Genomic DNA, 25,679 nt, shown 5'->3' on the forward strand with positions numbered 1-25,679 from the left:
TCCCTTAGGAGAAATTTGTCTTGGACACGAGAGGCTTTTATTTTTCTTCGTCCACATTAATTAGCATGTGCAGGTGAATGTCCTCTAGGAGCCTCTAGCTTCTTTGACAAAGTGGTGTTCAGGTTATGACCCCTTGGTGATCCCCACAACTGTCCTGGTAGCAACACAGTGATTACCACAAAATTGGTTTGTGATGAATTAAATAATTCAAAATGACAGTTTGTGTTCCAAATTTATATAAGGAGCAAAAATTAAATTGATACTATACACTCCAATCACAATGGGGCACTGAAGCTTCACAAAGTGAGTTGGTCTACTCTCACATAAAAAAGCTATAGGGTCAATCCAATGCCAAATGGATCGAAAATCAAAACCCCAAATCTGAGACAAAGAATCTGTAACCAAGAAAGCAAACTTTCTAATTGAGACTGCAAATCTTCTTCTCAGTTACTCTTTTCTTTGCAATTTACTGTGGATTGGTGGGACATAGTTGAGATCAATACATTTAGCATGGAATTAACGCCATAATAACTTGACTTCTTCCACCATCAAAAATGTTTAGCAAAACAAAAATCAGTAGTGGTTAAATTGCCAGTCTCAAAGAAAAGTTCTGCATGTAACTTAGGGCCAAATCCACAAAAGGATTGCGCGGCTTTTGCGGCCGCTAAACTGGTGCAAATGACACAAAAAGAGAGCGTCTAATTCCCAAAGCACCCGCAAAGGGGGAATTGCATCACAAACTGCGCTGCCAAGCAAATAGTGGCATTGTGCGCCTGTGCCATTTGCATGCATGTAAATTAGGTAATATTCATACATTCGGCGCAAAATTGCCCCCTCTCTATGCAAATAAGCCTCATTGCAAAAACCGTCTAATTCACAAAGGCCAGGGCTATTTGCCACACGCAAAAATAGTGGAGCAAATACCGTCTATTGGAAGCGTGTATTAACTGCATGCAAACTCACTCCTCACTCCCCATCTCTCTGTTTCTCTCTCTCTTCAATATCATTCAAGCCTGTGTGATACTGAATGATATTAAGGGTGAAATCTACAGTCAGACATGACTGTACATACTCAGATCAAGTGGGGTTGTGGACTTATCTCGGATTTAAAAATAAAAATAACAGGACGGAGCTCAGGATTCATCCATACAGTAGGGGCTGCTTTATTACAAACAATTCCACCATATAAACATATAAATCTAGAATGTGTGTGTTTAACAGCTGACCTGTAGGTGTGTGTAGCAAAACACAGAACATGAATTACCGTCAGATCCTTATCTGGGACCTCATCTATAAAGCTTTGCTTGCGCACAAAAAGGGCCTGAAAGATGCGGCGACGCGCACTGTAAGGTGCCCGTCGCCGCGTAGCCTTAGCCGTATGCTCTGAGTCGATTTAACGCGGAACCATAAATCAGCCTTGAACAGCACTGAGGGAGGAGGGAGGAGGGGGAGCGGGGCTCTTCGCACAGTGTCTTGAGGATTTGTAATACAGGCTGAGCGTACGTTAGTTCTTAAACTGTAAAAAAAAAAACGGGGGGAGAGAGACAAAAGCATGAGTTTGAAAAGTGAGGGGGGACATGTCCCCCCTGTTCCCAGTAGAAATTGCGCCCTTGCGCCTCACAGCGTTTTATTTTCACTCGCTTTATTTTTTATTTCTGCAGTTTTCATTATGGACCAATGTGTGTGCTGAAATATGGAGAACACTGGAAACAGCTCCGCTCGACTCAGACAAGTGCAAATTGCACTCAGCTCCAAAACGTTATGGGCGTGTTTGCGCCGGTATATCATTAGAGCAAAATCTTTTGTGAATAGGACCTTAAAGCAGGGCAAATTGCGGGCGCAAATGCGGGGCAATTCACAGCGCTATTTGCGGGCGCAAACTATTCTTTGTGGATTTGGCCCTTAATTTCTTTGCTGTCCCTGAGCTGCCTCTAACGGGGAAAAGCACTGGCAGTATCTCCTCTGGTTTTAACTGTTTTCATCTGCTCTGTTTTTTGCTTATGAATGAGGCTTTTTCCTGGTTGTGGTGGTGGTAAAGTTCTCTTTCGAGAGCTTAGGCCATGTTTCTGTTCACCTATCCTAAAATGGTACTGTACCTTGGGGGCGGTACCTACATGACTGACAACAAGTTCAAGTCAAGTGCAACTTCAACATGTCTTCATGTTGTACTTTGGCCTCTATTTTGCTCACTACTGTCACACATGGCAGAAACTACAGTAGTATAACGAGTCTGGACGGACCTAAGGTAGTTGTTTAGTGCGCTTACTCAGTAAATACTTCAGGAGACAAATACACAGTCATATTTTTTATGACATGAATGCACTTCTCATTCTGTTGCTGTTTCTACGTTATTTTGTGATATTTCAACATACAAACTTACACGTTGCTTTTTTAAAGCCAATATAAACTTAAAATCACAGTATAAACTTGAGTTATTTGTTTGTATTTTGCCAAATAAAAGACTATATCATTAAAAGTAGGTTCTTTGACACACATATGAACTATTGCCTTTTACAGCACTTGGGGGACGACCTTTTTGTTGTAAACCTGATAACAGGAGAACAACGTTCACTTTTGTTTGAGCCTTGACAGAAAAACAGACGAACCACGGCTTACATCAACCTTATGTTACTAACCCTAACATAATAATTTTATCTCCTGCAGGTGAGTCTCATAACATCATAATCCTGCATACACACAACCTACGACATGTCTGTATAAAACTGTAGTCATTTTATCGATCTGGACCTTTATCAATCTTTAAGGGAGGTTTCCGACATTTCAGAGACGGTTGCTTTCACTTTCTGTACGCGTCTAGTGCATTATTATCATCTTTCACATTTATATTGGGTCATATTTTTTCTTTTAACAATCAAATGCGGTAGAGTGTTTGCTGTAGTTTCATGTTTAGGTTGAATAATGATGATAAATCTGTGTTGTGCCCGCCCATGTGCCCATGTGAACTCTGACCTTATAAATGATTATGAATTCATGATTGGGTGAACATTTTCAGACCAGTAAAGGCCGAAAGACATGGTGTCTTTTTATGACCCCCGGTTTATGACCCCCTGCCGCATGCCGCATGGCCTCAACAAAGGGAGCAGTGGAGGGGCGGACCGGACTTACAGTAAAACCTCCTCCAAAACCTTTAAATACCAGGAGCCCCCAAAAGACGCTCTCTTCCGATCAACCTCTCTTCCTGAGCAGCTGGATCATCTGGCTCCGGGCCAAGATCCCATCTCCTTTCTCCCCCCCGGCTGGGGGGGAGGCGAAAGGCCCGCAACGGACCGGGCCTGCGGGGCCCGCCCGTTGAAGCCGCGGTCCGCGGAGCCGCTCCCATTAAACTCTTGGTCTCAACTTTTCATCCGGAGCTCCGACTCCCACTTTACGTGTCCCCGGTCCCTGGGAGCTGAAAAGGGGGGAAGAGCCGCTTCGAAGCTCGGGCCCTGGTCCAGGGTGAGACCCGTTCCTCTTTCCTAACCTCTCTCTCTGCTCTTGAGTTTCACCTGAAAGGACCTGTGGCCAGCCTGCCCAGCGCAGAACCGAGACGCATACCGCCGCCCCGTCCGGGGCCACGCGCTCATCAGCCCGACGGTAACCCGCACGTCCCAGAAGTGGACCGGCCCCGCGCGCACCCGAGACGACGTGAGAGCCTCCGGACCGGGGGGGGGGGGGGCGCCGGCTGCTTCACGCTGCACCACCGTCCTCTTTTGATTCCAGAGTCAGGAGGAGAAGCGGGAGAGGCACGAGACCTCTTAGATTGGGGACTCTGACCAAAGACCCGGCAGGAACCCCTGATCGGCACCCGGAGACCCGAGTAGGCGTGAGGTTTTGAGACCTGGGTGTATTAGTTTAACTGGGAGTGTTTCAGAGCTAAATCTGTGTTCCGAACTGAGATTACTGCATACATCATCGTCATTGTTATCATTATCGTGTTGATTATTTGGTAGTCGTTGTTTTCTGCCGTAGTTACGTTTGAAACGCCCGCGTTTGCCATCCGGTCCGACTGCACGTGGCGAGGGCGCGTCCATCGTTAAATACCACAGAGTCCTGCCGTCTTTAAACACCGCAGCCATCTTTGTGCAGCCACAATGTTTTAAACCGTAGATGTTCGTTGATATCATGTTTATTATTGCATTTGATTTCTTTTACATCCCATGCATTTAACTTTCATTTCATTTTTATTGATTGTTGTTTTTCTTAATTAATGGTTTTATAATGATGTAGTGTGCCATCAGGATTTATTTGGGTATTTAATTACATCTGCTTTGATACCCGTATGTAAATAAATTCTGATTGATTTTTAATGAGTGGTTTCTGTTGTTTCATGCAAGTTTCGGTCACAAACTGATTGTTTGAGCAGAGCCAGTGCTCAAATCTCACTCCTTCAATTATATTATACTATACTTAAACCTTAATCATCTGAGACCGATTTTCTGCTGTTAAGTTATCATTTCCCTGCTTAAGGAACAGGGTGGTGCCCCGAGGATCTTTTTATCATTTTTGATCATTCAATTTGATAAATAGTCGACTTTATTCATTATTAATAATTATTAATACAATTATTAATAACCCTTCGATAACTAGACAGCCAAGCTAACCCGCTGTGGCACAACATCTGTGATAAAAAAAATGTATATTACGGAGAAAGATATTGTGTCCTGAAATTCTGCCATAACCCGTCCATCTGCAGGTGAGTTTGGAACGTCTACTCTCCATCATGTCAGTGGTCAAATCCAGTTTGGCCAAGTATCAGGAGGACAAGCTGCTGCCTCTCCTCGGTCAGGTCAGACTCCACCTGCTCTACAAAGCCAGCGTCCACGGCTTCACTGCTGCTGCCTTTCACGGCCGTTGCGACAAACAGGGTCCCACCGTCATCGCAGCTTACAACGCTGCTGGGTTTGTCTTTGGGGCTTACACCTCCAGAGACTACACCCAGGGCGGAGAGGAAGTGAATGACAACATGGCTTTCCTCTACAGCATCAAAGCTGGAGCAGAAACACTGATAGTGAAAGGTATTTCTGGACAAAATAATTTCATAGACGGAGCCACTGGTCCAAATTTTGGTGGTTTGTTGTTCTTGCATGGAGATAAACCTGCCTTGCAGTCCAATCCAGGCACAGGTTTTAACTTTCAGGGTGCAGAGATGTATGGAGATGACCTGAACCTGACTGAGCTGGAGGTGTATCGTGCTGAAGGTGAGTGACATTGAGCACTTTCTTTCAGAAAACTAACAGGCCTATTGTATTTCATGATGTTATATGTTCAAAAGTAACATCCACTTTTCAGAAGTATGTTTTTAAAGATTATATATTTCTCTTTCAGCCTTGGAAACGCTCCTGGTCAACCCCTGGAGGAAAATGCAGTGGACGGCCGAGTATGTAGAAATACCCATTTTGTACTTTTAGTTAAAGGCAGGGTAAATAATTTGTTGCTGTGTAAAGAATGTCTAATGCAGAACATTTTTAGTGGCATGTGGTGAATTTTTCACCATCTGCTAGCTGTCCATCTCGTGAATACACCTAAAAAAATAAACATCAATGTCTTCCTACACAAATGGCCTTAAAAACCCTCACCTACCATGATTTGAAATGGTTATTTATGTTCCAAACTATAATTCATTAATAAATAAAATACTGCTGTTTAATTGAATATATGCTTAGTAGAGCTGATAACATTGATAGACATTGTGACATTAGTAACAAATCAAATTCATTCTGCGTAGATTTAAATGTAAAAGACCTGAAAATGTGGTGATTTGTGTGTTTTCTAGGAGACGGCAGGAACTGAAGCAATCTATAATAGACTATATGCCTGACATCAAAACAGTGCATCAAGCCCGTGTGTTGATGGTGGGTCCTGTCGGAGCTGGCAAGTCAAGCTTCTTTAACTCCATCAACTCAGCGTTTCGGGGAAACATGACTTCCCAGGCTATCGCTGGCACCGGAGGGACGAGTGTGACCACTCAGGTACCAGCAAAGCATCTAACTGTCTGCGGTCATCTATTAGATTATGATAAATACATTTTATTCATTTAAAACTTGGAAGTTCAATTAAGTGGAGCATGATTTCCTCCAGACCCAAACAATAAACAAGAGAGTTATAGAGCCAGTTATCCTGTGAAAACATAACACTGGTAGGTGTGTGTGCATCTCGAAAACGTACTAGTGTCACGATCCATAGTGATAAATGATGACCTATCTGACAGTTGTTTGGAGTAGAGCAGCTTCCATGTGACATCCTGGTAACTGGTGTATGTGAATAATGAAATAAGCCCTGTCCATTAGCATGACCTTTGTAACATCTAAACCCAACCACATATACTCATTCTTTAGGATGGTTGTCAGCGGAAAACTTCTGCAATGTCGTCTCCTGAAATTGTTCAAAAGTGAACAACTTGATGCAATAAGAGGCTGCAAATGACTCCTATGATGTTGTGAGAGCATCACAGGACACTGTACTCGTATAGACATCACATAACAACATTTGTAACAGCAAAAACGTATTAAAGGGACATAGGGTGTTCAGCACCTCCCCTATTGAACTATGAATTGTAAGCTTTTTTTTCGTTGAAGCAACTGGTTTTGTGGGGTGCCATGAGGAATTTCAAGACTCAGCCCTCTCTACTATGCAAATGTGCATAACTGAGATCTGTCCTAAAGGTTCGTGGCACCATCCAGACATAAATCTGGAGACAAATTACACTCAATTCAATTCAATTCAACTTTATTTATATAGCATCTATTACAACAGAAGTTGTCTCTAGGCGCTTTCCAGAGACATAGAACATGAACCCCCCAATTATTACAATTATTAGCAATTATTACATAAATATAACATAAACAACAGCAGGTAAAAACTCCCCTAGTGGGAAAAAAACCTTAAGCCAAACAGTGAGAAGGAAAAACTCCCCTTTAGGAGCGGAGAAACCTTGAGCAGGAGGACCTGGATCATAAGGGGGGACCCTCCTGCTGGAGGCCTGCTGGGCAGAGCAGGAAAAGAAAGAAGAGACAGAGAGAATGAAGAACAGAGAAAGGAGAGACACAGACACAATGGCTAACTGGTGCAGTACAGAGATGACTATACAAGCAGATGTAGACAGCAGACACTGAGGTGGTGGAAAAATTTGATATTTCATGGTTTGCATTAATGGGCGTGGCCTAGTGGCTCAACAGCACCTCCTAGAAAACTTTGCGCCTCAAGCCCCACGATACGGTTTGACGTACATGCACGAAAATCGGTACACACCTGTATCATGTCGCAACTTAAAGAAAGGTCTCTTGGCGCCAAACCGAACAGGAAGTCGACCATTTTGAATTAATCGTGTCATTTTGGCGGAATTTATGCCATTCCTTCAGCCGTTTCAGAGCCTGAACCGTAACGTGCACCCAGGTGTGTTATACATCAAAATGTCCGTCTCCATCCTGTGACGACGCCTATTACTTTTCTCTTTCAAAAGCGTTACCGTGGCTACGCTAGACACCAAAAAGCGCGCCCCCCCCTTCATCTGATTGGTCCGTTTTTGATAGTTCCTACTTTCTTCCATAACTTTTGAATGGTTTGATATAAAGACTCGTGGGTGGTGTCATCTGACTCGGTATTGAGTACTTCACCTTCATTGGCATTAATTAGCCCACCCCTTCTTCTGATTGGTCGATATCTGATAGTTCCTACTTTCTGCTATAACTTTTGAATGGTTTGATATAGAGAGTCATAGCTGGTGTCATCCGCTAAATGTCCAGGCCTGAAGAATCTACATGCAAGTCATACAAGCGCTTCCACTGCAGCACGCCTGAACGTGCACAAGGGTGCGAGGGCCTGTTCATTGCTGCTTGCACCTTTAATGTTCTGTTTGTAATCATAATGAATCACTTGTTTGAACAAATAAAAAAAAAAACTAGACACAAAATTCCCTGGAAATTTTGAAGTGCCACGGGACTACTGCCGGATGATTGCGATTTTGATGACATTTCCTATATCAAACTATTCAAAAGTTATTGCAGAAAATAGGAACTATGACATATCGACCAATCAGAAGAAGGGGCGGGGCTTATTTGCACCAATGAAGGTCAAGGACTCAATACTGAGTCCAATGACACCACCCATGAATCTCTATGTCAAACCATTCAAAAGTTATTTGAATATCACATATCGGCCAATCAGAAGAAGGGGCGGGGCTAATTTGTATATATAATATACAAATGTATAAATTTATATATATAATAATGTATAATGTATATATATATATATATATATATATATATATATATATATATATATATATATAGATATATAGATATATAGATATATATCCCATGAACCGGTTCCCAGCAGGACTGGTGATCATCTAAGGTCAAAAGGTCAGGGTTCAGATTTCTCCATTTTCCAGGTTAAAGTATATGAAGTCTGTACTGACTCAGTCATGTGACCAGTTCTGGCTCAGGCAATGACTCAGCAGCTGAGCTCTGGTTGCTAGGGGCAACAAGAACCTCGACATGAGGAAGGTTCCGGGTTGGCTGTGAGAAAACCCCAGATTTTGCCTTGTGACAAGTTCTCAAATAACTCCAGAATTTTTCGAGCAACGGTGTGCGAGTGGTGAGGCCCCAAAGTCCCAATGCGTTCCGGATGGCGCCAAAAGCGCACGTTTTTGCACGTTGCGCAAAAACGTGCACGCCAATCGCTAATAAAAGTCATACCACTCAATTCCCGCTTAAAGGAGCTTGGGGCCGGATTGTGGCAAGATTTATGAAAAAAATCCGTATACATTTTAAGTTTTCTAGTAATAATGTCAGATGAAGCGTTCCAAACCCAAAAGAATGAGCCCTCTAATGTATCTCTCCTTTGCCTTGAACAGGCTGTGTGCTGCAAAATGTGCTGCAATTCGGTCCCGAATTTCCCGCGCTGTCCTGCGGATGTGCCCGTTCTCCCGTGCCGGCTTCACTGTTGGCTGCAGTACCCCCGACGGCCGTCGTGGTGAAGGGTGGCGCTAGAGAGTCTCATTTCTTAAAAGGAGCCTCAAGCTCCTTTAAGGCGCACGTTTCTACGTTTTTACTTTTCGCGTTTTCTCAAAGCTGCGGGACTAGTTACGCGCCGAAGTTTATACGGAAGAATATGGAATAAATAAATAATAAGCCTGAGCAATAAGTGCTGCGCACGAGGCACTCCTCCTCCATTGCGAAGCTATGGAGGAGGAGTGCCACGTGGCGCAGCGGTGGCACTAATAAACTGCATTTTCTAAGCTCTGGCAAGAGACAAAAATGTAATTCCAATTAAATAATAGTGTGGATAGGGTTCCTACAGACAAACCAAAGTAATTTAAACTATACGCTACACAACATTTCTCTTTTTATGCAGGAATCTGTCTGTTTAAGCAAGAGGAGGAGAGTTCATGGCCCCTCCTTTCAGAAAATGGATCAGATAAATATTAGAAGTGGGAATGCAGCTCTCCTCCTTTTCGAGCGCTTCAACAGTAGTATGGAGACATTTCGTAATCGATATGTAACCAGGATATCAGCAAGCATATGGCAGACATCCATACAGACAGGTGGAAGCAGCAGTGGGATGATCAGAGGGGGGGACTGCAGGTCAGCACGAGCTCCCAAAGCTCCGGCCTGGATCATGTCAGTGCCCCCCTGCAGCATAGGCTTATAGCAGCATATCTACCATGAAGACTAACTATTATAGTCTTGTTCTATAGCTGCAGCTATGACTACTGACTCTAACACACTCAAACACTTTATTATTTTAAGAGTCTGCACCCAGTGATTTGTCTATGAGGCAACGCCAGAAATCATCCAACTGACAAAAATAACACTTTTCTAATGCAGTACGCATGCACACACACAGAAAGGAAAAAGGTTTTTTTTATAATTTGTCTTGCTTTAATACTATATACACCTTTTTCCTACTCATTCATATTTAATGTCCTGTTTGCAGTTCCGTACCTACACCATCAAGGCAGGGAAAGGAGGTGAAACCATCCCTCTGGTCCTCTGTGACACAATGGGGCTGGAGGAAAATGCAGGTTTGGACACTGATGACTTGGTCACCATCTTAAATGGTCACATCATGGATCGCTACCAGGTATCCTCCTTACACACCTAAATACCTACAGATCAACTTCATTAAACTGAACTATCTCTGTCGGCTGCTGAGTGATTCATGAACATTTAAACTGTCTTTCAGTTCAGTACAAATGCGCCTCTTGTGGAAGGCGCTCCCGGCTATAAAAAGCAGGCGACACTGAACGACGTGATCCACTGTGTGGCTTATGTGATTGATACCGACAAGGTGTCTATTCTGAGCGAAAAAATGATGGACAAGCTGGTTCTCATCCGGAAGAAGGCCAATCAGCTGGGTTAGCAGTACACACACACACATATATGTATATATATATATATATATAGAGAGAGAGAGAGAGAGAGAGAGAGAGAGAGAGAGAGAGAGAGAGAGAGAGAGAGAGAGAGAGAGAGAGAGAGAGAGAGAGAGAGAAAGAGAGAGCTACATTAAGTGACTCCATTTAAAGCCAAACAAATCTTTTTAATCCTCTTTATTTGACAATTCTGTTTACACCCCTGACAGGAATCCCTCAGATTGTGTTGCTGACTAAAGTGGATGAAGCCTGTTCACATGTGGCAGGAGACTTGAAGAATCTGTATCGCAGCGTTTATGTGCAGCAGAAAGTAATGTTTTTGTTATTTTATTTAATCCATTTACTGTATTGTGTTAGAGCTTGTTTGGCCTCAAATCTAAAGCTATTTATTCGTCTCACTTCCCCTAAGGCCCGCCAGCTGAGCGGGTCCCTGGGCATCCCTTTGAACAACATGGTTCCGGTGAAAAATTACTGCGAGGACCTGGAGCTGGAGCTGGAAACCGACATACTGCTGTTCATGGCTGTGGAGAAAATGCTCAACTACGCAGACAACTTTTTTGAGAACCAAGTTTCTCATGATAAAGGCAGGAAGGATGTGCCAGACCTCTACAGAGGACAAAGCTTTGATTAGCTTTGTCCAGTTTTGTCAGAACCCCGTAAAACTAAAGTTATTCAAAACTAAGAACATTCATACTTTACAAACCATGTATGAATCTTCTCTTCAGATACACAGTTGTGCAAAAGTTCAGGCTCTTTCTGCAGTTTCATTTATGACTAACCCTTTCATGCAGGAATGATTCAAATCTGTTAAAAACAACTTAGTTCAAAGAGCAGAGTTCATACTGTCATAATCATACTTCTGAGCAAGTTCTTTAAGTCTAAGTTAATTGGATATTAAATGTACTCCGCCTCGGGAAAGGTTTACAGAAATTTGGCCAATCAGAAAACATTTATGACTAAGTCTCATTCTCAAGGAAGTCCTATCCCTGTGGGTTTTTAAGAATTACTCTACAGTATGGCAAACTAAAATATTTTTGATTTTTACACAATTGAAATTACTCATGATTCTGACAAAAATAAAAGTATTGCGATCTTCGAGTATTTACATCAACATACCAGCTGATAGTTTTTACTAACAGAATCATGATTCTGTTAATAAAACAAATAATCAAAGATTAAAAATGACTCGTAAGAACCCCAATAAAGTCCCAAATTGGTAAAAATTACTTTAAAAGTAACTTTTAGGTGCCAAATGCCACCCTAAATAGATACCTCTTCAGTTTTAACTTGAATTAAGGCAGGCTGCTGAGAGTACGATTCAGGAGCCAAATACGCCGTCATCATTTTTATGACATGACAGCACTTCTCATTCTCTTGCTGTGTCTAGGATATTTTGTGATATTTTGTGACACGTACACATTTGCTCCTTTAAGCCCAATAAACTATAAATTGATTTACAGTCCTGTGCAAAGGTCAGTTCTTCCTCTTAATCCTATGTTGTTATTTTTTAATGGAAATGAATAAATAAGCCAAGCTTTACGTGTCAAACATACTGCCACTTGTTTGTAAGCAGAGGAGTTGACTTGATTGTGAATAATCTTTGCCAGAGTGAAAAAGCTAATATACAGACTGTTAGTCGTATCGCTTTTTGATTGATTGATTTTTGATTGAATTGTTTATTTCGAACACATAAGGAAAAAAAATAGAAGATTTTAAAACAAATTCAAAACATACAGAAAAAAAACAGCAACAACAACAAAAACGTAATACAAACAGGGGGAAAAAAAACCAGTGTCCGAAAATGAGCAGGTAGAAGTAAAACTTATTTAACCCTGCCCCTTTGTTACCTCTATCATAAATTAAACATAAATATTAATAATAAATAGCTGCAATTACCTAATAGGCTACTGATTTTCCCATTGGTTGTGCCTTTGCATCTAACCAGCTAACAAACACCATATTGCCTTAACATAACTCCTCCTCAACCAAATAACTTCCCAGAACTTCCTTTTTGTACCGTTTTTTAAATTGATTTATATTTGTACATTGCTTCAACCCATCACCCAACCCATTCCATAAATCCACTCCAACAACTGAGATACACATGCTTTTCCTTTTAGAATCAACACATTGTTTTTTGAAATTATATATTATAATTATATTTTTCAAGACTAATGTACAGCAACGGTGAGTTGTATCTTCCGTTACTGGTGTTGTGGTACACACAACACAACAAACTATCCAAACATCTTTTTTTCTAGAGGTCAGTACAGCTGCTGATAATCTATCAAGGTCTGATAATTAGCAACACCTTGCTGCAACTTATTCTTGTAAATCAAGTGCAGGCAGTAAGGGGGTACTTTTGCTCAGAACACAGTTTATGAGTGTTGTTTGCATTTTGCCAAATAAAAAACGAGATCATTTTCAGTATGATCTTTCACACACATATGAACTATTGTCTTTTACAGCACCTAAGGGGAGGAGCTTTTTGTTGTAAACTAGAGGAGAACAACTTTCACTTTTGTTTTAGTCTCGAAAGAGAAACCCGCGTGGAAAGTTTATATCAGCCCATATCAGCTGAGTTTAATAATCTTCTCTCCTGCAGGTGAGTCCCATGACGTCATAATCCTGAATAGACACACGTGTTTGTAGTATAAAACTGTAATAATTGTATCGAACTGTATCTGTATCTATCTTTGAAGCGATGATTCCGGACATTTCAGAGACGGTTGCTTTCACTTTCTGGAATGCATTAATATCATCTTTCACATTTATATATAGGCTCATATTTTTCTTTTAACAATCAAATACAGAATGGTGTTTGCTGTAGTTTCATGTTTAGAGTAACAACTCTGTTGAGCCGTGCATTCCTGAATTTCTCAGTTGTGAAGATTTTATGAGCTTCTTTAACAGTAAAATCATCCAAATTAGAGAATAAATCAATCAAGCTTCGGTCAGTCTGCAGCAGCTGCGGCTACAAAGCGTAGCTACCGGGGAGAATGTGTATGAATGAATAATGGTCTCTGTAAAGCGCTCTGGGTGCCTTAAAGGGCGCTATATAAATCCAAGCCATTATTATTATTATAAGATAAGATTGATCCCCAGAGGGGAAATTCGGGTGCTACAGCAGCTCAAAGTCGGACAACATGAACTCAGACTAAATAAACAATAAAGATAAATTATAAGTATGAAAAATAAAAAATAAAAAAATACAGTAAAAAAGAAACTGAAACTGAACACGTGTACTGTAAACTGAATAAATGTACTATAAACATACAGTAGTAAGTACAGTATAATAAAAAAGTGTTATACTAATAGTATACAGCAGTGGTCCTCCCAAATTTTAAACTGAACCTTTTTTCAGTTATGTACCCCGTGAAATATTTTTTCAGCCAAGTACCACCTAACCAGCGCAAAGCAATTTTGGTTTAAAAAAAAAGACCTAACACAGAGCACTGTGCCATCAGTAACTGATTTATTAATCATAAAAATATTGCTGCTACGCTTCAACCACGACTCCATCGTTGGTCCAAGTGATTGACAGGTGAAGCCAGGTGGCATTTGACAGGTTAGGTGGAAACATCCTGGTGTGGGGGATACTCTGCGGTTTTAGGATAATAAGTTGAATAGCCTACTCCTGAAGATAGAATTAATTTTATGAATTTAGACTTATATTTTCCTCAATTATTTATGAAATATGTATTTTTAAAGGATTTTTGCATGGATGCTACTTTTTAAATATATGTATATTTTAAAATCTCACGTACCCCTGTAGTGTCTTCACGTACCCCCAGGGGTACGCGTACCCCCATTTGAGAACCACTGGTATACAGGAATAGTGTGCAGTTGCAGTCTTATTATAAATAGAATCGAGTCCAAGTCCAGCAGAGACAATGAAAAACGGTGGGGTGGGGGAGAGTAATGTGTCAGGGGGGCGTCAGGGGGGGACAGTCTGTGGTCCCCCCTGCTGTCGTGCAGTCTGATGGCAGCAGGTACAAACGAGCGCCTGAAACACTCCGTTTTGCACCTGGGTGGGACGATCCGGTGACTGAACGAGCCGCCCGTCTGCCACAGCTCATCATCATGGAGAGGGTGAGAGGGGTTGTCCAGGATGGCTTTGATTTTGTCCCCGCCGGCCCTGATGCCACCACCCCATCTTCAGTTGCACACGCTGAAGGGTCTGAGACGCCTCAGAAAGAACAGTCTGCTTTGTCCCTTCCTCAAGAGGGCGGCAGTGTTATGTGTCCAGTCCAGTTTTTTGTTGATGTGGACCCCAAGGTACTTGTATGAGTCCACCCTCTCCACTTCCTCTACCTGGATGGTAACAGGGACAGGAGGACTCCTCTTCCTCTGGTAGTCCACCGCCTGCCATCCGCTTCATCCCGTTCCACACCTCCTTTGGACTGTTCTGGCCCATCTTGGCCTCCATCTTCTCCCTGTAGTTGACCTTGGCCTCTCTCAGTTTCTTTTTCAACTCTTTCTGGACAGCCCAAAGTTCCTCCCGGTCCTTTGCCATGAAAGCCCTCTCCTTTCTGTTAAGAGGGCTTTTGATTTCTTTATTGATCCAAGGTTTATTGTTGCTGAAGCAACAGATCCTTTTGGTTGGGACCATGGTTTCCTCACAGAAGCAGATGAAGTCTGTGATGCAATGAGAGAGCCCCTCGATGTCAGAACAGTTCCCAGTCTGTAGCCAGGTGTGTTAGTTTTCTGGGATTACATAATATAATCATTTAAACTGCAAATAGTATGTGGGGATTTATTAATCATTTTGGTATTAAGGATTAGAGCATTCTGGGATTTTTTTTTTTGTCTTTAAAGGTATTGTGACATCATTTTTAACATGCTTTTAACACTATTAAAAGTCTTGGCCAACATCCCTCAAATGTGTCTAAAAGAGTGTAACAAGAAAAACTTCACTCCAGTACTCCATTCCTGGCTTTTTATGACAGTGTTTTTTTGCGCCGTGAAAAACGCTTCCTTTTCCCCCTTTCCTGTCAATCATTGCCCCGCTCCTCCTCCAAACCTCCTCCAACCCAACTGCTAGACGCTTCTGCCGTCTCCACACACATGCGCGCACACCGAACCACAAACACCCACACACACAGCCCAGACAGGGCGACTACAGCCCGGGGATGAAGTCCGTGACCAGAGGACCGTAGCTCCCTGCAAGCCATACGCTCACAGCGGCGTCGGAGAGTTAAGCCAGGAGCGACAGGCAAAGCATGCACGGAAAAGCAGCAGGGCGAAGCAGTCCACAGCAAACAATCATAAAAATAAAGGCATGCAAGCAGCAGTGTCCCCTACTCCCCTTATCTTAAGTCCAGTCAGTGGCCGCGGGTCTTTTTAGCAGTTTTCCTCCGGTGATTAGAACAAAAGAGGCTCTAAACAGCTCCGTGTTAAGCCTGATTTATGGTTCCGCGTTAAATCGACGCAGAGCCTACGCCGTAGGGTTCAGCGTATGGTGCGCGTCGCCGCGTAACACTACGCCGTAGGCTCTGCGTCGGTGTAACGCGGAACCATAAATCAGCCTTTATGGTGCGCTGGAGAGGAGAGGAGGCCGGGAGCTGGGTGGAGGGGGCGGTGATTTAGCGGGTCTATACGTAACGGCCCGCCACCAAACCACATGCGCCGTTTTTGCATAGTTATGCGGAAAATCCCAGAAAGCACACAATACACTGAATGTTAAAAGTTCGTTGCTTTTTGGGTGTAATTGATGTCAAGACACCCAACAAAACACAAAAAATCAAGAAAAATTTGTTTTTCATGTCACAATACCTTTAATGTTTTGCTTACCCTAAATTAAACATGGCTGTAAAAGATAAATCAACGCTCTTACTTTGTATTATTAGTTTAACATAAAGTTAAACGATGTATTAATAATGGTATACAGGACTGTCTCAGAAAATTAGAATATTGTGATAAAGTTCTTTATTTTCTGTAATGCAATTAAAAAAAAAAAATGTTATATATTCTGGATTCATTACAAATCAACTGAAATATTGCAAGCCTTTTATTATTTTAATATTGCTGATTATGGCTTACAGTTTAAGATTAAGATTCCCAGAATATTAAAATGTTTTGATATAGGATATTTGAGTTTTCTTAAACTGTAAGCCATGATCAGCAATATTAAAATAATAAATGTTTGCAATATTTCAGTTGATTTGTAATGAATCCAGAATGTATGACATTTTTGCATTACAGAAAATAAAGGACTTTATAACAATATTCTAATTTTCTGAGACAGTCCTGTACACTCTTCACTTTTTATTTTGATACCCTCTCTAGAAACAGGGCTATAAATCTGAGACAAAACATGTGATATTACGGAAAACAATTTTTTTTTCTGTGTCCTGAAATTCTGCCATAACCCGTCCATCTGCAGGTGAGTTTGGAACGTCTACCCTCCATCATGTCAGTGGTCAAATCCAGTTTGTCCAAGTATCAGGAGGACAAGCTGCTGCCTCTCCTCGGTCACGTCAGACTCCACCTGCTCTACAAAGCCAGCGTCCACGGCTTCACTGCTGCTGCCTTTCATGGCCGCTGCGACAGACAGGGTCCCACCGTCATCGTGGCCTACAACGCTGCTGGGTTTGCCTTTGGGGCTTACACCTCCAGAGACTACACCCAGGGCGGAGAGGCCGTGCATGACAACATGGCTTTCCTCTACAGCATCAGAGCTGGAGCAGATAAAACACTGATAGTGAAAGGTATTTCTGGACAAAATAATTTCACAGACGGAGCCACTGGTCCAAATTTTGGTGGTTTGTTGTTCTTGCATGAAGATAAACCTGCCTTGCAGTCCAATCCAGGCACAGGTTTTAACTTTCAGGGTGCAGAGATGCATGGAGGTGACCTGAACCTGACTGAGCTGGAGGTGTATCGTGTTGAAGGTGAGTGACATTGAGCACTTTCTTTCAGAAAACTAACAGGCCTATTGTATTTCATGATGTTATACGTTCAAAAGTAACATCCACTTCTCAGAAGTATGTTTTTAAAGATTATATATTTCTCTTCCAGCCTTGGAAGCGCTCCTGGTCAACCCCTGGAGGAAAATGCAGTGGACGGCCGAGTATGTAGAAATCCCCATTATGTACTTTTAGTTAAAGGTATAGTCCCTGTTGTTGGAGAGCTAGCAAGATTTGAAAGTGGCACCTCCTATAAGCCCCGCCCCCTCCCCCCCCCTCCCGTCAGCGCTCCGTCCAAAGCCACGCCCCCACAAACTTTGGGGAATGCGCATTTGCAGGAGTCGAGTTTTCCAGGATATTTCGGACAGCACATTTTCAACAAAACTACCCCATGTCTCATTCACCTGTAAGCGAGGCCGGTTTTAGGGGGGGGGCAGGGGTGGGCTGTGCCCACCCAAACGTGCGTTCTGCCCACCCAATCAAAGTTATGGGGATCCCTTATTTTTTTATAATTTTATTTTTTTATAAATATAAAAAAATATCACAGAATATCTGTACCATTTCTGATTGGGTGGGCACTGCGCATCATTTTTAGACACAACAATGAACGCATACCGCAAAAGTTGTGTCTCGGCGGAGGGACCCGACGTCCCAGCAAAATGAGCACAACAGAGAAGTGTTCAGAACAGCACACAGAGCACACACTGAAGGCTGATTTATGGTTACACCAACACAGAGCCTACGGGATAGGGTACGCCGTAAGGCTGATTTATGGTTTCGCGTTACACCAACGCAGAATGGTGCGCGTCGCCGCGTACCCTACGCCGTAGGCTACGGTGAACCCTACGGCGTAGCCGTGGCAACAGAGCCTGCGCGGCACTGCAGCGCACCGCCAGCCGCACCAGCGCTCTACGCCCTCGCCGGGATGGAGACGCCTCCATCCCCACATGGCAGACCCCCAGTAGCGGACAACCTGCGCCGCAGAATCGCACTTTGGCTTTCTTTTTTTAGCCTTTTTAGCAGGGCGAGCCGTTACATTCGACGTGACCGCCCGGCCGCGAGCTGGCGGTGAAGCCGGGGCCATCCGATGTCAGGCCGCGGTTGCCATTCGGTCTGGAGGAGCGGGGGGGGGGGTTACACTGGGACACTCTGAGCCGAGGAAGACCCGTGGGAAGTGGACACGGGGCTGGAGGCAGCTGGAAGCAGAGAGACGTGACGAGTGTGCGCATGGGACGGAGGGGGGCGTGGGAGGGACTTAAAATAATTTTAAATTTTAAAATAATTTCTGAACACATTATTCACTGGCCAAGAATTCACTCACTATACCTTTAAAGGCAGGGTAAATAAATTGTTGCTGTGTAAATAATTTCTTATGTAGAACATTTTTAGTGACATGTGGTGAATATTTCTTCACCATCTGCTAGCTGTCCATCTCGTGAATACACCTAAAAACATAAACCTCAATGTCTTCCTACACAAATGGCCTTAAAAACCCTCACCTACCATGATTTGAAATGGTTATTTATGTTCCAAACTATAATTCATTAATAATAAATTAAATTCATTCATAAATAAAATAGGCTACTGCTGTTTAATTGAATGTATGCTGAGTAGAGCTGATAATATTGATAGACATTGTGACATTAGTAACAAATCAAATTAATACTGCGTAAATTTAAATGTAAAAGACCTGAAAATGTGGTGATTTGTGTTTTCTAGGAGACGGCAGGAACTGAAGCAATCTATAATAGACTATAAGCCTGACATCAAAACAGTGCATCAAGCCCGTGTGTTGATGGTGGGTCCTGTCGGAGCTGGCAAGTCAAGCTTCTTTAACTCCATCAACTCAGCGTTTCGGGGAAACATGACTTCCCAGGCTATCGCTGGCACCGGAGGGACGAGTGTGACCACTCAGGTACCAGCAAAGCATCTAACTGTCTGCGGTCATCTATTAGATTATGATAGATACATTTTATTCATTTAAAACTTGGAAGTTCAATTAAGTGGAGCATTATTTCCTCCAGACCCAAACAATAAACAAGAGAGTTAGAGAGCCAGTTATCCTGTGAAAACATAACACTGGTAGGTGTGTGTGCATCTCGAAAACGTACTAGTGTCACGATCCATAGTGATAAATGATGACCTATCTGACAGTTGGAGGAGAGCAGCTTCCATGTGACATCCTGGTAACTGGTGTATGTGAATAATGAAATAAGCCCTGTCTATTAGCATGACTTTTGTAACATCTAAACCCAACCACATATACTCATTCTTTAGGATGGTTGTCAGCGGAAAACCTCTGCAATGTCCTCTACTGAAATAATGTACAAATCAAAAGTGAACAACGTGATGCAATAAGAGGTTGCAAATGACTCCTATGATGTTGTGAGAGCATCACAGGACACTGTACTTGTATAAACATCACATAACAACATTTGTAACAGCACAAACTTAAAGGGACATAGTGTCCTCTTTGTCCTAGTAGATTCATTCTATGGTCTTAATGAAATATCTGTGACATGTTTGGGTCAAAATCCGACAGAAATTGTGTTCAGCACCCCCCAGAATTGAACTGTAAATTTTAAGCTTTTTTTTCGTTGAAGCAACTGGTTTTGCTGGGTGCCATGAGGCATTTCAAGACTCAGCCCTCTCTATCATGCAAGTGTGCATGACTGAGATCTGTCCTAAAGGTTCGTGACACCATGCAGACATAAATTTGGAGACAAATTACCCTCAAACACCTTATTTTAAAAGTCAGCATCCAGTGATTAATCTGTGAGGCACCGCCAGAAATCAAACTGACAAAAATAACGCTTTTCTAGTGCAGTACACATGCACACACAGAAAGGAAAAAAGTCTTTATTAATTTGTTTTGCTTTAACACTATATACACTTTTGCCCTACTCATTCATATTTAATGTCCTTTTTGCAGTTCCGTACCTACACCATCAAGGCAGGGAAAGGAGGTGAAACCATCCCTCTGGTCCTCTGTGACACAATGGGGCTGGAAGAAAATGCAGGTTTGAACACTGATGACTTGGTCAACATCTTCAAAGGTCACGTCATAGATCGCTACCAGGTATCCTCCTTAAACACTTAAACTACAGATCTACTTCATTAAACTGAACTCTGTCGGCTGCTGAGGGATTCATGAACATTTAAACTGTCTTTCAGTTCAGTACAAATGCGCCTCTTGCGGAAGACGCTCCCGGCTATAAAAAGCAGGCGACACTGAACGACGTGATCCACTGTGTGGCTTATGTGATTGACACCGACAAGGTGTCTATTCTGAGCGAAAAAATTATGGACAAGCTGGTTCTCATCCGGAAGAAGGCCAATCAGCTGGGTTAGCAGTACACACACACACACACACACACACACACACACACACACACACACACACACACACACACACACACACACACACACACACACACACACACACACACACACACACACACACACACACACGTATAGAATAAACTTTATTGATCCCCCAGTGGGGAAATTCACTTGTGCAGCAGCAAACATACACACGCTCAACAATTTTTACTAAATATACATGAAAGTATGAAAAAGGTATAAAAAAGTATATCCTAAAAAAAAGCTAAGTAATTAAAAAGAGCAGTGCACAAAAGAAATCCAAAACCCGAAAAACGAACATGTGCAAAGAGACAAAAATACCAGTGATGTATTTAAAGGAAGAAGGTTTGTTAGGCTCGAGGGAAGGAGGGCGGACCCAAATGCAGGACGACACGAGCAAGGTTCAGAATAAACAAAGTTTATTAACAGAAAGCACTCCACGGGAGGGAAGGAAGACCAACACAAAATCACAGACTGAAAAAACGCGGCTGGAGAAAACTACGGGAAACAAGGGCGCAGTCCGGAAAACCCACGGCTGGAAAAATCAACAAAAGGCGCAGACCGGAGGGAAACTCACGGCTGGAAAAAGTCATCCAAACTGTCCCGGCAGAGCGGGGTAAAATCCAAAAGGACCAGGGAAGGGAAGGTCCACGAACTGGAAGCTGGGTAACGGCAAGACAAGTCCAGGAAACCGGGCAGAGTGCGGGGCTCTGAGCAGGAGAATAATCCGACACTGCAGCTTGTGGGAGGCAGGTTTAAGAGCAGGCTGGGTCATGAGGTTGAATGGTTGTCAGGTGTGGAGAAGGTGATCAGGATTATCTGGCCAAGCCTGACCAGGCCTTGGCGCCCTCTGGAGGAGGAAGGGTGTGCCAAACCCTAATAAGGTTAATGTACTTTTAAACTGTACTTGTGGAGTGACGTGAGCCATTACTTGAAGGGAAAGCGATTTACAAAACAAAGCAAATATACAGGTGGTGCTTTCAGAAAAACAGGTTATTGCACAATGACTAGAGTTGGTTGTTGTAGAGTTTGATGGCAGTCGGGATGAAGGACCTGCAGTACCGTTCCTCCTTGCTGCGCGGGTGGAGCAGTCTTTGGCTGAAGGAGGTGCTGAGGCTCCCACGGTGTCATGTAGGGGGTGAGAGGGGTTGTTCATGATGGAGTTCAGCTTGACCAGCATCCTCCTCTCAACCACCTCCTCGGCAGAGTCCAGAGCACAACCAAGAACCAAGCCAGTCCTCCTGACCAATCGGTTCATACATATACATGTGTATATATATATATATATATATATATATATATATATATAGCTGCATTAAGTGACTCCATTTAATGCCAAACAATCTTTTTAATCCTCTTTATTTTACAATTCTGTTTACACCCCTGACAGGAATCCCTCAGATTGTGTTACTGACTAAAGTGGATGAAGCCTGTTCACATGTGGCAGGAGACTTGAAGAATCTGTATCGCAGCGTTTATGTGCAGCAGAAAGTAATGTTTTTGTTATTTTATTTAATCCATTTACTCTATTGTGTTAGAGCTTGTTTGGCCTCAAATCTAAAGCTATTTATTCGTCTTGCTTCCCCTCAGGCCCGCCAGCTGAGCGGGTCCCTGGGCATCCCTTTGAACAACATGGTTCCGGTGAAAAATTACTGCGAGGACCTGGAGCTGGAGCTGGAAACCGACATACTGCTGTTCATGGCTGTGGAGAAAATGCTCAACTACGCAGACAACTTTTTTGAGAACCAAGTTTCTCATGATCAAGGCAGGAATGATGTGCCGGACATCTACAGATCCAATGATTAGCTTTGTCCAGTTTTGTCAGAACCCCGTAAAACTAAAGTTATTCAAAACTAAGAACATTCATACTTTACAAACCATGTATGGATCTTCTCTTCAGATACACAATTGTGCAAAAGTTCAGGCTCTTTCTGCAGTTTCATTTATGACTAACCCTTTCATGCAGGAATGATTCAAATCTGTTACAACAACTTAGTTCAAAGAGCAGAGTTCATACTGTCATATTCATACTTCTCAGCAATTTCTTTAAGGGTGCTTTCAGACCTGTGGCCCGTTTGTTTTGTTCCGATTCAGGGGCTAAATCGATACTATTGTCTCGTTTCTCGTTTGTGGGGTTTGTGTTCACAAGGCAAGCGTCTGTACCGGTTCAAAGCTGATAAAAAAAAGAATCCCACGAGGAAAATTATTTCTCACGCCTCGGAGCCTCTTCTGCATAATATAGCGGTCAATAAAAAGAAAAGAAAAAAGTAAGAGTAATACAAAACATGTACTGTATGTTGTACTATTATACAAATTTATTGAAACACATGGCGAGTCAAACATTTACCAAAGCAGCTGCCAAACACTCCTAAACAAGGTAGCCTAAGACGTGGGTTGTGCAGAACTGTGGCAGTAAATCCCTACTAAAGAGTGGAGCTCCGACGACGAGCTCCACTCTTTAGTAAGGATTTCATATGGATCCAAACCGTTAATAATCACTATTTTCTCCATATACCGGTTCTTGGCTTCCTTGTTTTAGGTATCCCGGTAAATTCCAGTTCCTTTCCGGCATTTTAACATCTTTTTTTTGCGTTCCGTCTGTTCACTTGGTGCTACTACACTGCGGTTTGTTTACACTCACGAGGCTGCCAACACGGCCACCGCGTCCCAGAATGCACCTTGGTGACCAAGCCCTATTGAACATTTATTAATTTCACCGTGCCACACTGTGACAACATCTTGGCACGTCCAATAAGAGAGAAGGTGGAGGAGGCTCTGCGCCGACTCTGCGCCAACTCTTCTCCTTGCGCCGGGGTCGCACATACACAATGAATGGAGTTGTATTGGTTCTATTGTAATGTTTTTGCTGAGTCTGGCTTCTGACTGTATTTGTGTTCTGTTTGTAATCATAATGAATCACTTGTTTGAACAAATAAAAAAAAGAATAAACTGCATTTTCTAACCTCTGGCAAGAGACATGTAATTCCAATTAAATAATAGTGTGGATAGGGTTCCTACAGACAAACCAAAGTCATTTAAACTATACGCTACACAACATTTCTCAGAAGAGCTTTTTATGCAGGAATCTGTCTGTTTAAGCAAGAGGAGGAGAGTCCATGGCCCCTCCTTTCAGAAAATGGATCAGATACATATTAGAAGTGGGAATGCAGCTCTTCTCCTTTTCGAGCACTTCAACAGTAGTATGGAGACATTTCGTAATCGATATGTTACAGATTTGTCATGACAGAAGGGGCGGAGATATGTATGCAGACCATCATTTGCTATACCCTTTTTGAACACAGCCACTGTTAAAAATACCTTGGTTTGTATGTGGAGACTATCCACACTATCACAGTGGCGTATTTCAAACTTGTCAGAGGCTAACATTAACTATCATTTAACTACAAACACACATTCTGTTCTAACTCGTAATTTCTCCATGTTGTGTGATTTTTGGTCCCTATGGAAGGTTTGCCCTTCTTATAATAATAAACCAAGGGTTCGTTTTAATTCCAGTGTTTTCATCAAGATTCTTGCAGCAGATTCTTTGCAGAGCACTTGCATGCTCCTGTAAGTCACGACTTCAGTTAGGCTCTGTGCAGGTTTCACTTGATCAATGCTATCATTGTCACTTTTAAGCCCTACAAATGAAAAACTATCAGACATTTCCATACTTTTGTTTTTTTTTTCAGGAGAACTGACTTCAGACAGTCAGACGTGACCTCTGTTTTCAGTCTAATCAACTTTACATTGTTACATTTATTGTTATTGTTTTATAGGCAGAGGTGTCAAAAGTATTCACATTCATTACTCAGGTAGAAGTATAGATACTAGAGTTTAAAAATACTCCTGTAGAAGTTGAAGTATCAACTCAAGTTTTTTACTCAAGTAAAAGTATAAAAGTACTGGTTTCAAAACTACTTAAAGTATAAAAGTAAAAGTAATGTAAGGGGGAAAAAAGCCATTACGGACAAAAGCCATTGAAAATGAATGCATCTTAGTATAATGCAAATATATTAAAGAAGCACATATGTGTACTATTGAGCATTAACATGTCTATGGGGGTATTATTGTTCCAATATTATTTGTGTGTGCGTATCTCAATCTGTGTGTGCGTAAAAAGATTTGTGTGTCTGTATTCAGATTTGTGTGTGCGTAAAAAGATTCGTGTGTCTGTATTCAGATTTGTGTGTGCGTAAAAAAGATTTGTGTGTCCGTATTCACATTTGTGTGTGTGTAAAAAGATTTGTGTGTCTGTATTCATATTTATGTGTGCGCAAAAATCAGCAGGAAGCTCTCGATTGGCTGTCTTTGTACACGTGGATTTTGACACACTTCTTCCGCGGCAAATCTGTAAAAAGATCTGTGTGTAAAACGATTTGTGTGTCCGTAAATTTTCCTTTGCCCTGAGCTCGGACTCACAGGCTCTCGCCAAACTACAGTAGCAATGCAGCCTTCACACCACTAGTCGGCGCGTAGCTCTCAGTCAGTACGTTTACCTGCAGCAGTTCCATCGGGTTTCTGATCATATTAGACATTGTTTGGACTTTTAAACTGCATGCAAACACCTGAACCCCATCTACTTCGGACCTATGTCGGACATTTAGTAATCGGGTTGCATATGGAGTAAGATAACTTCCAAAAAGATGTGTCCATGTTATACCAAATATAATATTTTTATTTATTTTTTATTTTTTATTTATTTATTTTCTCAGATGGCAAAAATAAGAACTTTATTGATCCCACATAGGAGTAATTCATGTTATATCAGCTATAGAGAACAAGGTAGTGCTGAAAAAAACAATAGTCTATCCCCCCTCACAAAAATAAGAATAGAGAAACATATTTTCTCATCAACAAAACAAATTTTTCAAATAACAAAATAACACATTTGAACCATTTTTCAGACAATAAAAGAACTGAAAAAATCTGAAGAATTGTTCAAATATGTTATTTTGTTACTTGAAAATTTTTAAATATGTTTATGTAAAATATGCTTTGTTGATGAGAAAATATATTTTTCTTATTTTTGTGAG

General features: G+C 42.0%; 1 protein-coding gene across 6 annotated transcripts; it reads left to right on the top strand.

Annotated features, from left to right (window-relative positions):
- Positions 1–2,546: 2,546 nt before the first annotated feature.
- LOC133462005 (interferon-induced protein 44-like) lies at positions 2,547–24,153 on the top strand. Of its 6 annotated transcripts, none has more exons than XM_061743080.1 (9): positions 2,571–2,664; positions 3,514–3,645; positions 4,694–5,198; positions 17,393–17,444; positions 19,000–19,195; positions 20,213–20,359; positions 20,455–20,626; positions 22,034–22,134; positions 22,234–24,153. In XM_061743080.1, exons 3-9 carry the CDS (start codon positions 4,721–4,723, stop codon positions 22,447–22,449), a joined length of 1,362 nt encoding a protein of 453 aa, XP_061599064.1. In that variant the 5' UTR covers positions 2,571–2,664; positions 3,514–3,645; positions 4,694–4,720; the 3' UTR covers positions 22,450–24,153. The 6 variants fall into 6 exon arrangements, with proteins under 6 accessions (XP_061599060.1, XP_061599063.1, XP_061599064.1 ...); XM_061743075.1 differs by lacking the exons at positions 17,393–17,444; positions 19,000–19,195; positions 20,213–20,359; ... (1 more) ...; positions 22,034–22,134; positions 22,234–24,153 and adding exons at positions 5,326–5,377; positions 5,774–5,969; positions 9,937–10,083; ... (1 more) ...; positions 10,582–10,682; positions 10,782–12,002 and having other exon boundaries at positions 2,584–2,664; XM_061743076.1 differs by lacking the exons at positions 3,514–3,645; positions 17,393–17,444; positions 19,000–19,195; ... (2 more) ...; positions 22,034–22,134; positions 22,234–24,153 and adding exons at positions 5,326–5,377; positions 5,774–5,969; positions 9,937–10,083; ... (1 more) ...; positions 10,582–10,682; positions 10,782–12,001 and having other exon boundaries at positions 2,547–2,664.
- The last annotated feature ends 1,526 nt before the right edge of the window (positions 24,154–25,679 follow it).

The sequence above is a fragment of the Cololabis saira genome, chromosome 16 (genome assembly GCF_033807715.1).
Source record: "Cololabis saira isolate AMF1-May2022 chromosome 16, fColSai1.1, whole genome shotgun sequence".
Lineage (NCBI taxonomy): Eukaryota > Metazoa > Chordata > Actinopteri > Beloniformes > Belonidae > Cololabis > Cololabis saira.

Bases quoted from the DNA above. Each gene is read 5' to 3' on its own strand.
- LOC133462005 (XM_061743076.1), top strand. From the start codon at position 4,721: ATGTCAGTGGTCAAATCCAGTTTGGCCAAGTATCAGGAGGACAAGCTG. The intron at 5,970-9,936 runs GTACCAGCAAAG...TCCTGTTTGCAG, and splicing joins GGACGAGTGTGACCACTCAG to TTCCGTACCTACACCATCAA. The intron at 10,084-10,185 runs GTATCCTCCTTA...ACTGTCTTTCAG, and splicing joins ACATCATGGATCGCTACCAG to TTCAGTACAAATGCGCCTCT.